We start from the raw sequence: 16,290 nt of genomic DNA on the forward strand, positions 1-16,290 counted from the left end.
GTGGATGAAAATATGTTGTTCTTTCTTCAACATGATAATATATTTAGTCATTTTTGTCTAATAAAAGCCAAGACAATAATCATAGAAACTTTAGAGTAAGTATTTTTTTTATTGTAGCTTACTTGTTCCAAAATAAGTTATTGAGGTACATTCAACTCCAAATAAAAGCAATCCATGAAAAGAAATAAAGAAAACTAGCATGACATGGCACTCGAACAGTCAGGCCATTGAAAATCAAAGACATCACATTTATCTCCCCGTAACGTGTAAAACGAAAGAGGAGCATGCGCAATAAATATAGCTTATTATAAGATCACATGATGCAGTATTGTAGTATAGCCCCATTTATTTTAGTGCAGAGATCTGTATGAATAAAGATTGGGAAGACTTGAAAAGTGCTGGTGTGTTTCTATGTAAGATTATGGGTTATTTTGAGGGGTATTTTTAATGTGTTGTAGTAAAGATATGCACTTGCGTTAATGTTTTTATATATTAGCCGGTGATATGACAAACACTCAATGGTTTCGTGGCAGTTGTGGAGATGTTTGTGACTAGATGTGATTATATCTTTCAAGTCATGATTTAAGATGCAATAAAAAAAAACTTTTTACTGACCAAATTGACTCTTTAACTTTTAATTCACTGGTATCAAAAGTACGATAACAAAAACTGTAAATTATGAAGAGGTGGCAATTAGTCTAAGCCCAAAGCGGGACTCCTGGGGGTCATTTATCAAGACAGGTGCTAAATAGCGAGGTCAAGCTACAAAAATAGCATATACTGTGGCTATTTGTGGGCATGTTGCACCTGATTAATTTGAAATGGTGAATGCGCATATGACTGTGCAGTTTTGCATGTGCTATTTGTTTTTGCACATGACATGGCATAAATGACCCCTGGAGCTTTACTCAGCCTGTTATTCGGTGCTTAGATTTGTACCCTTAAAGGGATATTTCAGGATTTTTGACATAGGGCCTCATTTCCTAGTTATCCAGAGTGTTGCTGATTTCTGGAGATAATTTTTGTGTAATTCATGCAGTTCTTATATATATTATATAAGAGGTTTGTGGCGCTAGGCTAATGCAAGGCTAGTGCATTTCTATGGTATCACTATCAGCTAGCCTGCATTAAAAACAGTCTGACCCGCTTCACAGTGCACCTGAGGCAAATCACTTATAACGCCAGACTAACCATATAAATGTTTGGGTCGATAGAATTATTTTTGGAATATAACTGACCTTGCATCACATGAATGATCACATTTTGAGGGACTATTTTCTAGCAGATCACTCCGCCGCTGCGTAGCTTATACAACCACGTAGCTGATGCTGCTCAAATATAAGTTCTTTTAAATGCAAAATGGTTAAAAATATTCCATTGACCCAGACATTTATATGGTTAGTCTGGCGTTATAAGATAAGAACTGCATGACTTACAAAAAAAATATCTCCAGAAATCAGCAACACTGTGGATGACTAGGAAATGAGGCCCTATGTCGAAAATCCTAAATATCCCTTTAACCCCAGACGAAAAGGGAGCATCTCAAAAAAAAAAAAAAAAAAGGAAAATCAGTTTTATGTCACAGATTTTTCTGAAGTTACAAATTAGAATTTAGGCGTTACAAAAGGTATGGAGAATTACATTGCATCATGGCATCCCTAGTAACTAGCAGACGCAATAGTGAGGTTGGAGGAGATGCTGCTGAGTCAATAGGGAGTGAGTTACACACAGCCTTGAGCTTTTAATCAGTGTAAATGTCCAAAGACAGTGATGCATGTTCTGCGTTCTGGGGGGGCTGAATGGGTCAGGAGGAGTGTCCGAATGCGGCCTGTGTGTTCAGAGGTCTCTGGACAATGACGGCGTTGGCTAAATCGGCCTCCTCTAGACTTAACTCCTGGTTGCTCAGCTCTCGAGAAGGTACGGACGTGGTCAGCATGAACGGTGGGCAGCTCCTTTGACAGCGTGTGACAAAGTCCTGGACATCTGTGATCCTAAAAAGCAGACACAGATTGGTTATGGTGACAAGGCTGGAAAATGCATCAAAGGACCATTTTCCTATGTTTATCTGCATTTAAAATTGGCCTGGAGCACCCCCTTCGGTTTTCAGTAAATACATGCTTTCATTTTAAGCTAAAGGTACATTTACAAATGAATGGTGCTGGGATGAACACATTTTTTTGTGGACTGACTTGCTCTGAATGGGTTTGATGATGGACTACGGGCTAGAAAAATGTACAGGGCACAGACAGTAGACAGATCAGCGGTTCGAATCCCACAGGTGCACACTGTCGTTGTGTCCTTGGGCAAGACACTTCACCCACCTCGCCACCAGTGTCTGCGAACGCTGGTGTATGAATGAGAGTGTGAATGGGTGACTAGCGCTTTGAGTGCCTAAAGCAAGTAGAAAGGCGCTATGTAAATGTGACTGTTTATTTACTATTTCTGGCTTTTATTTATTACACAAAAAAGAGGAAGTCCAAAACAGCGAGAAAGAGACGGCCTAAGAAAACAGGATAACGCTAACTTGTGTGAATTAAAGGGACTAGATGCAAGCCATTTTATACTCACTGCTGCCACCTCAGGTCACACGTGTAACTGCACCTTCTATATTAAGCTCCTGCATGACGGCAATTCGGACCCGAAGTAACAACTTTTTAAGTGACAGTGCAGGATTTTAGAGGCAGTTGTGGTGAACAGGTCTGAGCTCATTCTACACATGAGGACATGGCTGGAACATGTAGGGGGAGGAAAATACCTAATTTTAACATTTTTAAACTCTGTATAGTCACTATAAGCAAAGAATTAATCCCACGTTACAATATGGTTAAAAGTTCAAAAGCACATTTTTTTTGTCCCTCTAACGGAGTTAATGTCTGCTGAGAGTAGGGTTGTGCCGATGGACGATATCATCGTCACGATGGAGAACCACCATCTTGATGCCACGCCCACTCCTGTCAGAAACACGCACTGGTCTTCTGTGGGCCTTGTAAACCTTCAAACTTTGCAGGGATTGCACTGTAAATTTAATCACGAATAAAACTAATATGCGCGCTAGTGTCAGTAGCCTGCCAGAAGCGATGATGTGTTTGCCGTAACTATTAAAGTAAAGACGCAGCGCTGCTCTATTTCTGACGCGCGGAGCTCTCTCTTTCTTTCTACAGCTCAAAGTTTAACAGTGCGTGGTTTTGCTTTGCTTTGCTGCGTACGGAAACTTAAACCGTTTTAAAATGACGAGATGGCTCTCACATCGGAGCTAGCTGAGCATGCACAGGTTTAGATTATTCTCACGAAGGACAGAGAGGAGAGAGAGGAGAGAAAGAGCGCGGTGTAGAAGGCACGAAGTTACGAGCTCACAGACCGGGCGGCGCGTGGAGCAGCTTCAAAAACATAAGCTACGACGCAAACGTGTACATATTGTCCCGTTCACCCACTGTTTCTTAAACATTACGTTAAAATGCAAATAATAAGCTCCGATTTACATTTGTATTAGTGTGATAAGAGCCTTGGTATTGAGGAGGAGTTGACGCTCTGAATAAGTCGTTCTCCTCTCAGACTTTACGCACGAGTTTTAACACATTTCTGTTGCAAAAGTCGTGTTCCATGACTGTGTTCAGATCATGTTTAGTTTAGATCCATTTATCCTGCAATCTCACATTTTCCTAACATAAATAGTAATATGCAGCTTCTATATAGGCTATGTAAATGTCTTTAAAAAATGCTTATAATGAGAGACGATGGTTCACTGTAAACATCGTCAACGGCCAAAAAAGGGAACATCGCCCAACCCTAGCTGAGAACTAAATCCTGTGTCCACTATGTTTTATAGCTGTAAAACCTGCTCGCCCTATTGTTTCATTATACTTCTAAATATAACATTATACTTATTACATTATATTACCTACATTACACTTATATGGTGCCTTTAAACATACCCAGACTGCTTCACATTGCATTATTCATTCCCTTTTCGAACTTAATCGTTTTAAATGACTACTGAAGCCAAAGTTTCCCTTGAGCTGACTGATATAAATGAAGCGAAACTCTCACACTCCTATATCTGTACGGTGCGTGAAGTGTCTTCCCTAAAGACACAACAACAGAACAGCAGCCGCAGCCGCTGACGGACAGATGCTCAAAACCACTGAGCCACTGCATCCCCCTATAGTGTTTAGCGAAGCAAGTCATATTTCAGTCTTGTCTAAATTCTCACTGACTTTGATATTGAAAATTCAATTCGAAACCCAGAGTTTTTCCTAAACCGTTCAGCACTACAGAGCGGGACAATGAATCCCCATGGAGCATTTACATTCAGTTGCCGAGCATTTCTGGCCCCTTTGAAGCGCCGTACTATTCAAATCATTTATTATTGACGAAGACCCTCCCCATATGAGCAGTCCTGTTGCGGTCCAAAAGCTATAGCAAGAGGTTGAGAGGGCGTCTATGCCTTAGCAGCTAACCCTGTTACATAAATGCGGCACTGGAGTTACGCAATCCCTCTCTGGGGATTTTATAGATCCTCCACTCCTTTGCTACATCTCAGATTATGTTTTCTGCAGCCCAGTTCACTATGGTTGGGGGGAGATAACATGCACAGTCGCGTCCAATCCGGAACAAAGCATTACGTAATCCTTAAACAAAGTCCCGCCTTTTGCGATCTTAAAAGGATGCACAGACAAAAAAAATCTTCTTTGATGCTTTGGACTAGATTTGTGAGATTGTGACACAAAGAATTGAGCAGCACGAGGCGTCACGCTGTGTCCTATTCTTCACAATATCCAAATAAACAAAAAATATGAAGTAAATATAGTGTAAAATGGGTCTTATTTCCAAAAAATAAAATAAAAAAAGCAGGTTTTGTGGATTTTACTCTCTACTCCTGCCCTCATGTCATGCCAAACCTGAGAAAAACAGAGAATATTTATGCATACCGGTGAGATAAGTTGAATCTTTGTATCAGTCTCCTGCCATCGGCCAACCAAATCTGCAGGGAGGTAACGGGAAGGGCGTGGTCTAGTGTTACCATGGGAATAGGAGCAGATTCGCCATCCTCGTGCACAGATGGTGACCTGGCCACTACTCTGGGCGCAACGCTGCCAACGGACGGACACAACAACATCACAACAGATTAGCCGGCGCACGTTTAAAATGCACGCAATTGTCGTGGTCGTCCCGGCTGTGTCACGCATCGTTTGGAGACGCGAGTCAGGCCGGGACGTGCAACAGCTTCTGAAAATACTACACAGCAATGCCTGAAAGATCCTTTATTTGCACAGGATTCAATAATGCAGAGGCCGGCTGCCGGTGTTGTGGATGCAGGAGGAGCAGCTGCATGGGCTTACTGTTGAAGCTAGATTCGGAGGGACATCTAGTGGTCTCAAAGCGAACTGCGTTGTTCTATAATTAGCTCCAACAGATCTATTTTTATTTCAATGTTAAATCATAATCTACTGGGTTCAGGAAATATGCATACACCTAGGTTTAATTTCAGTTTAAAATCTCAAAGTCTGATACTGAAAATGATCACATATTCTTTCTTTTAAAGGAAGAGTTCACCGTTTTTCTATACTTGGATATGTTCTTACCTAATCTTAGACGAGTTGATGTGTACCTGTCTGGTCATTGTGCGTCAAAAGAGCAAAGATGCTGTTAGGATTTGGCCTCTCCCAATGTATTCCTATAGCTCCAAAGGGGGTGAAGTTGGAAGCTACCACGCTCCTCAACGGGCACAAAGACCAGACAGGTACGTATCAACTTGTCTAACCTCAGGTAAGAGCATATCTCAGTATGGAAAAACGATGAACTATTCCTTTAATAAAAGCTCTACACTCTGCCTCATATAGATGCTGTACCTTTCTATATTTGGGGCAATTTATAGCATTTAATATAGACCAAAACTTGCATGAATGCATGAAAACAGCTACAACTGAGAGAAATTCAATGGGTCTATGTTTGTTTTAGATTTTAACTTTCTAAATGTCTATTTTTCAGGTATTGCTGCGTAGGGTAATCAGAGTACAATTATTAGCAATAAAGTAAAATAAAAAATGAATACTATAATGCAATAGAAGTAATTAAAAGAGGTCCAAAAAAGGCCCACCTGCCCAGTCGGTATCCTCGCCCGCTGAACGGGTGAAATGCCTTCTTTTTGGGCACGTAGGTCTCTTCAATCAAATCCTCCACGCTAATCTCCAGCTCCTCCTCCTCGGCGCGGCTCTCCCATTCGGCCGGCAGCTCCCTGGGACAGATAAATGATCAGTTTGGGGAGATCAATCAGAAAGACAAATGCACACTAATGAGCGGCGTGCACTATCGGTCTCATGTCGCGCTGTTGGAGGGCTGCCCGGAGGACAGCTTGACTGCTGATTCTGCTTTGAGAAGTAACGAGTTTGACTTTGAGATGATCCAGTGAAATTTCTAATAAGGATGGAGGCAGCGACCTTTGTGGTTTATGTGAAATATAGTTAATTGATCCATCCATTTTATTGGATAATTTTCTTTAGAGAGGGCATATTCTTAGTCACAAACTCACATAATCCCTATGCCATAAAACAATCCCAAAGGAGAAGGATGAAGTACAAACCTATAGAAAAGCAAAGGGAATTTGTCAAAACTCGAAAATGGATTTAATGATCTTTTAGTTTACAAATGATTAGTCTTTAAAATGGAGGCATCACATGAGGAGCAACAGGCAACAAGGAAGGGATAAATGAGGAGGTATCCGGGCAAGACTAACAGCTAAGCCACACAGGCCTTCTACTGTTCAGGCTAATGGATGTTCACTGAAGAATAAAACAGATTAACTGCTAAGCTCTTCCCAGAATATGGTGAAAGACTGTTGTGGAGCAGAGGGAGCTGCGCAGAAGGAAGAGGACAGAGGAGCTGACCAGTGCATGACACCACGCTCTGAAACAGGGACAAACCCAGAAGGCAGTGAACCGTTTCAGAGGATCAGATCAGGATCTTTCTATCCTTTTAATTTGATCACATCCCTTTCTAATAGACATAATATTTTTTAAATTCCTATAGCATCTATGTTGTTAAGATGTAAAATGTATTGCTGGGTTTTAGGTGATGACACTGGTTCTAAAGGCCTATAATATTCATACAGGTGGGGGGGCAGGTAAAATGATTTTGTTTTTGAGGAGATTTTTGTTGTACAGCGAGATGGACCCAGTCAATGATATTAATGATCACTTGTGAAAGTGTAATGCAGTTGAAGCTGGGGTACCTGATTGTTGTTAAAAGAATGTAATTATATGCACATTTCACACCCGTATACAGCATTGAGTGGTGACAAAGTAAAGCAGGGCGGCCACCCCCAATATAAATTCCACTAATTTATATTTGACTTCTATCATCCATTGCTCAATAAAACTTTAGGTGAAGACAATACAACAAGGTCTGTGTTTTGCTGTGTTTACAACATACTCTGAGGTGGCAAAAATAAATGTATTCTACACCAAAAAATCAGGTACCCAGCTTTAAAGGAATAGTTCACCATTTTAACTTATGAGATATGTTCTTACCTAAGCTTAGACGAGTTGATTTGTACCTGTCTGGTCTCTGTGCGTGCGCACAGTCACAGAAAAAGACCAAAGATATTGTTGGCATCTGGCCTCTCCCAATGTATTCCTATAGCTCCAAAAGTGGGTGAAGTTGGAAGCTACCACGCTCTTCCACGGGCACAAAGACCAGACAGGTACACATCAACTCGTCTAAACTCAGGTAAGAACATATCACAGTATGGATAAACTGGCTCCTGTCCCCCACATGGGAGTGTGACATCATCACATTATAGAACCTGAAAACAACCAATCGAATTACATCATTTTTTTATTAACCTAATAAGTTTTGTCGATTATATAGCAACTGTTATAATGAAGCCATATTCCTCAGGTTGGCGCAGTATTCTGATGTGCATATGACTAACATGATGGGACTTGAGTTTACCCTCTTTTTATGGCGTCCAGGAAGTCCTGGTTTTCTGGCACAGAGTAGCTACGAAACTCTCCATCATTTACTGTGAAGCCGTCTTTCCACAGCCGCACCACCATCTCCACCTGCAAACGATAATTTAAGTATTGACATTGCTGTATTTGCAATATTAAACGCTGACTGAAAATCTATTTGGAGCTCCGAGCAGGTGAACCGGTTCTGACCTTAGAGCTCCCCGAGGCATCGTAACAGATCTTCTCCACCTCATCGAGCAGGTCCTCCACCGAGAAGCTACGCCTTATCTGGGCCGGCTCCTCATTGTCTTCACTGCAGAGCAAAAACGAGCAAAAACAAAGTTACTGATGAAGTTTCAACAACAATAAACATTAAAATTTCATGAAGAGACGATGATATGATGATATACTGCAGTAAGTGTTTGCAAGGCATTGTAATATGAAGAACCAGAGTAGAGTATGCGAACAATAGAGCTGTTTATGGTATGATCAAAACATGTCATAACCTTTTATCCATTATTTAAGTTGTATGTTTTAGGAAGAAGTTCAGAAGACCTGTATTTTGAGCATGCAAATAAAAAAAGCATGCGTCTTAGTCTGATTTCAGTTCTCAGCTTTGAAATGTATATTATTTCATTGTTCATCTTACTGATTTATGAAATTGTTGTTGCCTGTTGATCTTAGAGCTATTCACTTTTTTTGGAAAGTAGTAATATCGTAATACAAGTACAACATGTTGAGGTAGTTTTTAGTCCAGAGTAGGCACGGATCTACAGTGGTGCAAAAGGGTGCATTGTTTTTACATTTTTTTAACCCTTGCTTTTAGTGGCATCACAATATGGCAAGAATCTCTATTTACACCCTTTTGACATTCAGTCACTTTGTTCTGGGGACGGTGCTGGGCCAGAGCTCACCAGCCCTATATCCCCGGGCCACTGGGTGTCCACTGGGAAACAGTTCACTCTTGCAGGCTGATATCTAAAGCTTTTTTCCATATTTAACTATTAATTAAAACTGCATGAAGGAAATGATGTGGTTAATACCCTTAAAGTCTTAAGAATATTATTTTTTTAACTAGTATTCATTGACCAACTTAATGCCACTGAAGTAGCCCTCAGCTCTTACAGATTGGTGCCCCCTGTTTCGACTATGGGGTGACCGTTGCGCAGATAGTCCTGGGACCGAAGGGTCGGCGGTTCGTGTCCTGCAGGTGCACACTGTTGTTGTGAAGTGTTTTGGGCAAAACACTTCACCTTGTCTGACACTGGTGTATGAATGCGAGTGTGAATGGGTGAGTGGTTCCTTGATGTGAAGCACTTTGAGGGCCTAATGTAAGTAGATAAGCGCTATATAACCATACCATTTACTATTTCACCATTTACTGTGGGACATTTATAATTCAATAGAAAACACTGCATGGTGGACTCTTTATTACACATTATTTGATTATGTAATAGCTTAGTAATGAAAGGTTTTTTGGGGTGACTCACCAGATATCTTCTCTGTCGCTCCCCACAGTGTCGAAATCTTTCATGACGTGTTGTTTTTTCCATCTACACAAAACAAAAGCTTATTTATAACAAGCATTAAATACAGGCTGCGCGCTGTGCGTATGTTGAATTTAGCAAGAACATCGGGTTTATCTCACTGGGTAACACAAACACATTCTCAAATGTAGTCTATTCTCTCAAGAGAGCAGCCTGTAGTAGCGATATTTTTTTAATTATGTAAGTGGGCGGCGCAGCCACAACACGCACCACGACGATAGGAGCCGTAACATGCGCATGCAAACATACGGGCTATTCCTTCAGGCGCGTGTAGTGAGCTTATGGTCAGAAAGAGATTTACCAGTCCGTGTTTTCTCGGTTAATCCTGGGCCACAGATCTGCAGCCAGCCGTAACTTTCGCCTGTCGCTGCTGGAGCTGACGCTGAGCAAGAACTGTGACGTAAGCAGCGCCGTACACCGACCTCCACTGTCGTAAAGCCATAACATGGGCTGAGCTCAGCACTTTGGTCTGATGTCTTATACATATTAAAATATATCCTATATATACAAATATGAAGGCTCCATTAGGATTTTTTTTTTTAATATGGGGGACGAAAATATTTAAATTCCATTTAATTAATATTTAACATGCGTTTTCACAACTTTTCATAATTGGCTGTATATTTTTGCATCATAATCAAAATTGCCTAAAGCCACGTTACAAATCCTACCTGGGCTCCACAGGCCTTGAACATGAACAGAGAAGCTGCAGACCCGGAGCGAGGAGTAGAGGAGTAGAGGCAGATCCACCACCGTGATAGTGCGCCCTCTGCTGGAAAAAGCGGATCTAGCCCGATCAGCTTTTAGGAAGGTTGATGTTCATCTACTCAACGCACATGTGGAGCTAGTAACTGAGTTATGTCAATTTTTCATATATATATATAACAAATTCTTATGAACAAATTTGGAAAGTGTAATAGATGCTTCTGTTGAACATAACTTCGAACAGCACAGTCATGGTTCTTATTTTTGCTCCTAAACGACCCTACACTATACTATACTATACTATACTATACTATACTATACTATACTAACTCTTATCTTAACCTAACCCTAACCCCAATTCTAACGACCCTAAACTAACCCTAACAATATTTGTAAAACATAAAATATTAACAAATACCGTTGTGGATCCGCTCCTAACAGCAGAGGGCGCACTATCACGGCGAATCCGCCTGACTGTCGTGGATCTGCCTCGACTCCGGGCCTGCTGCTTTCTATGACTGCATTTTCTTAGGTACAGACTTCATGCTGATTGTGAAAATCTAGAATATAAAGTCGGATGGGGCCAATGGCGCAGATTGACGGCCTTGTTTCCCTCAATCTGCCCCAAGGCAGCTGTGGCAATAATCGCGGTCTGCCACCAGAATATAATTTTATGTTTTGTTTGTGAGCTTACGTTACTATTAAAACAAATCAGACTTGTTGGCTTAAGTTTGGCTAGTTTTTATTTATTTAACCAAGTTATAGCATAGTTCCAGTTGAGTATGTATTTTACTTGAACTACTACTTGAACCCAAGGAAGAAAAAAAATACTGTGCCCACCTTTGAATATCATAATCAGGGAAATGGAGTCTACATAGTCTACATGCATGCTGTATTTCTTGGGGACTTGCGTTTTTATTCCAAAAAATATGACCAAACAAGCACCAATGGAATACATGAGAGTCAAATGAAGCTTAGGTTATCCCTATTTTATGGGGGAGGGGATTGTTGTTTTGGAAAGGAAGTTCTACATTATAAACATAAAGGTATGATTTAGTTTCAACTGTGAGAAGTGGGTTAGTAGTTCTAAAGGCTGGAGAGGTCCAGTCAGCAGAAATGAGTGCACCTGCCGAACAGAGACACTTCCAGCCGAGCGGAGGGAGGGCGCAGGGGGAGTGGGGCGCACAGACACACACAGGCGGCTACAGAGAGAGAGAAATGGCGCCTCGATGCTGCGCTATCTGAGCCAGTGTTTGGAGCCGGCTTAGGGATATTCTGAAAGGGCAACACTAAAGGCAAAAACATGGTGAACACGCGGAGTTCACTGACGAGGAGCGACCCCTTCATCTCCTCCAGGACTCGGTCATCGTCGGGGAGGAAAGAGAAAAACTCCGATGAACATGTAAGCCGGTGTCTATTCTTTACCGGTGGGTTAGCTCTGTCTCAGCTACTGAGCTAAGTAGCTCTAGCCATGGCCTCAAGGGGCTCCAAACAGTGCACCTACTACACAAATTTAGCTCCTGCATCGGACTGACACCCGCACGGGCATGAAGGTGCACATTAAAGACATTCAAATTAGCAATCGGCGCGCGAGTCACTTCCGTCAAACGCAGAACACAGCTGTCAAATCACGAGCTAGCGCCGCTCTGCTAGCCTCAAGTTGAGTTCCCTTTGTGTTTGACAACCCGGCTGACTTGTCTGTCTATTGTCTCGGCTAATACGCTTACCATGGTAGGACAGCTGGAATTTTAAAGGGAACAATTGACACTAACTTATGGTCTGTCTTTGCCACAGAAGTACTAGCATACTTTCCGTGTTAAATGTGTTAATATAAAGCCTTAGTTTGGCTAGCGCCTCTGGGTTGTTGCTAGCCGTGCTAGCTCAGTGGGGGAAGGGAGAGCAGCTTCACAACAGTTGGCTGGCTCGTGTCCCATATTTTACAAGTCTGAACTTGGTGAACTTTCTGCTGCTAATTCTTAAAAGCCCGTGTAGTCGTTTATTTCGTTATTAACAGTCAAATAATATCGCCACGGCTCAAACAGCGTTCAATCATTTAACTTCAGACTTCAATAATTGTTCAGTCCGACATGCTGACCTATATTACTGCCTGACAGACTTTGTCTCTAAATGTAAACACTGGGGTTTTGCCAGGCTAGAGCCTCGTGCTTTCACTCATACCTAAGGTTACACCAGCACTCCTGGTGTCCAGACTTTGTACAAAATGTTCAAACGCAGGATTTTGTGTAGTTTCACTGAGTTGCATGTTTTTCCACTCCTAACAATATGCATTGTAAACTGTGTCACATCAACAACCTTTTTGGGGCTATTTTGTAAGATGGTGACTCGTAATCCCTCGATATGACATTGGTAGTCATGGCACACGCTGTGGTGTGGTGGTGCATTGCATACAATGCACTTCTGAGATGTATCTTGCTCTTTTACACAAATCTACCCTCAGTCATGGCAGAAATGGACAGTTGTCCATGACAGCCGTGAGATACTCTCGAATCATCAGAAAGTTTAGCTGTGAAGGGCATGGGCATCAAGGGCATATGTTTGCTCTGCGTTCTGTTATGAATCACAGAACACACTGAAGATCTGGACTCTGTCTCTGTGCGGTCTATTGCTGCTGAAACTTTAGATCTCTATCCTCAAGGTCTTGCAAGATATTGATTTTTCCCCAGTCTCATAGCCCTGTCTGTCGGCTACTTGGTAAATCTTAAGACTTTGTTTGGAGTTGGTTGGTGTATTGTAGAAATAACAATTTATCCTGCAAATTTATAAAAATCTGTTGTATTGCCTGTAATGTACTGATTTGGTCAGAAATAGTCATCCAGCAGTACCCCCCCAAAATTCCTAAACATAGGTTTGGGTGATCTGTATTAATAATTGAGACATTTTAGCAATAGTTACTAGTTAAGGTCACCATTTCAGGTAGTCCTTTTTTGCCAACTTGTGTTTTAGGGGTGAAAATTATACCATGAGCAACAATTTCCACCATTCACTTATTTCGTAACAGGCTACATGTTTTATGTGGTTTCTGAAATGGACACTTTTAAACATTGTATACTCTGTTTTTTAGAAGGAGCCAGGCAGTGATGTGAGCACTCCCAGCAGCCCGCGCTCCCCTCCCTCGAAGAGGACGCGACGGCAGGCTGCATCTGAGCCCAGCTCCAGTGACACCTCTCCGTCCCCTCAGACCAAGGGCCAAAGGGTGAGCTGGAGCCTCCCCTCCAACCGCACCAGGTGAGAGCATGAGTTTTTGTGATTCCCCTAGTTTACCATCACCGAGTGTGAGGAGTGAATGAATAATGCATGAGATTATAAAACAGCTTGGGCTATGGGCTATAAGGATAAGAATTATTATTATTTTTTAATGTTTTCATGTTTCCAGTAGTGTGACAAAAATGAGTTATGGTCCTTCTAAAGTTATGCTACTTTAAATTGATTACTAAATGTCTTTGTTTTTTACAGGTTGTCATCGCGAACATCCTCTCGAGTGTCCTCTCGAGCATCTTCTCGAGGAGTGCCAAACAGACATGGTAATTTTGACTGGAGTTATTGGGCGTTTCTGCCTTTTTATATCCGATTTTTCAAATGTTCATATGAAAAAAACACATTCTTTCATTCAACTCCTTTCCTTTCCTTGGTTGATCATTTAGTATGTGTTCATTCATCTTTCTAAGCCCATCACAGCTGTGGTCATTAGAATAAATACAGGCAGTTTGATTGTTTGTGTTCCTTTGTCCACAGCCTACATGAGCCTCCGCAGTAGTGATGTTGTGAAGGGGGAGCACTCTCACATGAACGGCCATGTGGAGCTGAAGAGGAGCTGCCGCGCCCGGAAGAGCCAATTTGAACATCTCAACCAGAGCCTGCTGTTCGACCAGCTGGTCAACAGGTACTGAGCTCCCACACAAATATCTTCCAATAATGACTGAAATGAACTAATGGTGTGACTTAAAGAAAGACTTGTTTTGCAAGTGAGCATGAAATGGTTTATAACAAAAGATTTGAGGAAAAAATAAATTGTTCTCAGAATATCAGCTAATACAGTATTTAAAGCGGAATAACACAGAGATTCCTTTGAAGAGCTTAAAGGAATAGGCCACCGTTTTTACATACGGAGATATGCTCTTACCTCACTTTAGTCTAGTTAATATATCCCCGTCTGGTCTTTGTCCGTGCGCTCTGCCAGGCAAACGGAGCACATACGCAGCCTCTCCCACATGTCACATAGCTCCAAAAAAGCTCACGATAGAAGCTACCAAGCTCTTCCACGTGTTCCCTATTTAAATAAAGTTACATGAAGTGTTTTCATGCGAAGTATATTTACACAGAAATGTAGCATGTCGATTTTATAAGCAGATAAAAAGGGGAACTATATTGTGAGGCGTAATGATACGAGGAGTAAAACGTCCGCGCAGTAACTCCTAAAGGTTATTGACGGAAGTGAGCGGGGGAAGTCTTTAGGAGTTACTGCGCGGACGTTTTACTCCTCGTATCATTACGCCTCACAATATAGTTCGGTTTTCTGCTTGTCTGTTGTCCTCTGTCCTCCCCTCCTTGTCTCTGCACTCCTCCGATCATCCCCATCCTCATATCCAACGTCTGAAGCAAACATGCATAGCGAGTCCGTGTGAGAGAAAAAGAAATGCGATGGGCCTCGGCGCAGTCACGGTGGACTTTAGCTCAATCATTTTCGACTGAATATGTCCAGAAGAGATGCGCGGGTAACTTCCAAGAAAGTTTGGAGATTTGGAGTGGTGCTACGCTGTTTATTGTCCCACCAAAACACGGAAAAGCAGTTCCGCCTTGACGTCAATGTTAAAACAAGGCCATTATCCGGTGTTTTGCCCTTTTGTGGAGCACATGGCTCATTATGCAGGATAAACAAAACTGCAGCACAGTAGGAAAAAGCCTTTGATGACGGACAGGTGTAAACCACCAGATTGATTTTATTCATTTCCTATTGTTATGGCAGACGTACGTAAAACGGGCTGTGGACATAACATACTCGGTGTAAATGAGGCTTTAGAGATTTATTTCATTTTAGTACCTTTTAGTCAGTTGTTGTGTATAAATCTGAAAGACTTGGTGCAGTGAACGCGTTGTTAAAATTGTGATATCCAAACCTTGCCATCTGTTGTTTATATGGTCGCACAATAAGAATGTTTGTGTTTTTAGCACTGCTGAAGCTGTCCTCCAAGAAATGGACAACATCAGCAACATCCGGCAGAGTCGCGAGGTAGAGCAGCTTCGCATGTGGAACGGTGACACGGAGGAGGTGACAAAAAGCGTTTCTAAAATGGTCAGCTTTGAAAATATAAAGAACGCAAGATTATCACTACAAAACAGCCATGATTATGTCTCACACACTACACAATCATACACTGCTAAGAAAAATGGGAAAAAAGTCCTCCTAGTTCAATTGTGGTGGCAGGGAAGAGAACTATATACAAGTTTTTGTACTGCATGGATAGTCTCAGTAATTACCGAGATAATAATGACCATAAACCTTGTCAAAACATTTGCATTATGACCGTTTAAGTGCGATATCTAATCTACTTTAAATTGTGGCTACACTCCACTTAAGTATTTGAATAAAGGCTATTTAGTTATTAAAGTTGATCAGCTAGCCTGCATTAAAAACACTCTGACCCGCTCCACAGTGCACCTGAGGCAAATCACTTATAACACCAGACTAACCATATAAATGTCTGTGTCGATAGAATAATTTTAAACCATTTGCATTTAAAAGAACTTAGTTATATTTGAGCAGCATCAGCTTCGTGGTTGTATAAGCTACGCAGCGGCGGAGTGATCTGCTAGAAAATAGTCTGTCAAAATGCGATCATTCATGTGATACAAGGTCAGTTATATTCCTAAAAATATTCTATCGACACAGACATTTATATGGTCAGTCTGGCGTTATAAGTGATTTGCCTCAGATGCACTGTGGAGCGGGTCAGACTGTTTTTAATGCAGGCTAGCTGATGCCATAGAAATGTGCTAGCCTTGCACTAGCCTAGCACCACAAAACTCTTCAAATATAGAAATCAACAACACTGGATAACTAGGAAATGGGG

At 41.6% G+C, this 16,290-nt stretch overlaps 2 protein-coding genes across 3 annotated transcripts in view; one reads left to right on the forward strand and one right to left on the reverse strand.

Moving 5' to 3' along the window:
* Positions 1–1,557: 1,557 nt before the first annotated feature.
* Positions 1,558–9,870, reverse strand: ubxn2a (UBX domain protein 2A). The gene is made up of 7 exons (XM_079572839.1): positions 9,798–9,870; positions 9,440–9,502; positions 8,160–8,262; positions 7,951–8,060; positions 6,098–6,235; positions 4,929–5,090; positions 1,558–1,991 (listed from the first exon to the last, which is right to left on the reverse strand). The coding sequence occupies exons 2-7, from the start codon at positions 9,481–9,483 to the stop codon at positions 1,805–1,807; spliced, it is 744 nt and encodes a 247-aa protein (XP_079428965.1). The 5' UTR covers positions 9,484–9,502; positions 9,798–9,870; the 3' UTR covers positions 1,558–1,804.
* Positions 9,871–11,390: 1,520 nt separating this feature from the next.
* Positions 11,391–16,290, forward strand: part of atad2b (ATPase family AAA domain containing 2B) — an 84,684-nt gene continuing 79,784 nt past the window's right edge. Inside the window, exons 1-5 of one of the 2 annotated variants that reach the window (XM_079572648.1) lie at positions 11,391–11,603; positions 13,284–13,447; positions 13,676–13,743; positions 13,955–14,102; positions 15,389–15,512. In XM_079572648.1, the coding sequence (XP_079428774.1) occupies positions 11,505–11,603; positions 13,284–13,447; positions 13,676–13,743; positions 13,955–14,102; positions 15,389–15,512 (603 nt within the window). In that variant the 5' untranslated portion in view covers positions 11,391–11,504. The remainder of the gene's footprint in view (positions 11,604–13,283; positions 13,448–13,675; positions 13,744–13,954; positions 14,103–15,388; positions 15,513–16,290) is intronic. The other variant, XM_079572649.1, reaches the window with a different exon arrangement.

The sequence above is a fragment of the Gobius niger genome, assembly GCF_951799975.1.
Source record: "Gobius niger genome assembly, chromosome: 15".
In the NCBI taxonomy this organism is placed as follows: domain Eukaryota; kingdom Metazoa; phylum Chordata; class Actinopteri; order Gobiiformes; family Gobiidae; genus Gobius; species Gobius niger.

Coding starts and splice junctions, on each gene's coding strand:
- ubxn2a (XM_079572839.1), bottom strand. CDS start 9,483: ATGAAAGATTTCGACACTGTGGGGAGCGACAGAGAAGATATCTG. Junction 6,236..7,950: donor CTGGACGCCATAAAAAGAGG/GTAAACTCAAGT, acceptor TATCTGTCCCAG/GGAGCTGCCGGCCGAATGGG. Junction 5,091..6,097: donor CGAGGATACCGACTGGGCAG/GTGGGCCTTTTT, acceptor GTCCGTTGGCAG/CGTTGCGCCCAGAGTAGTGG.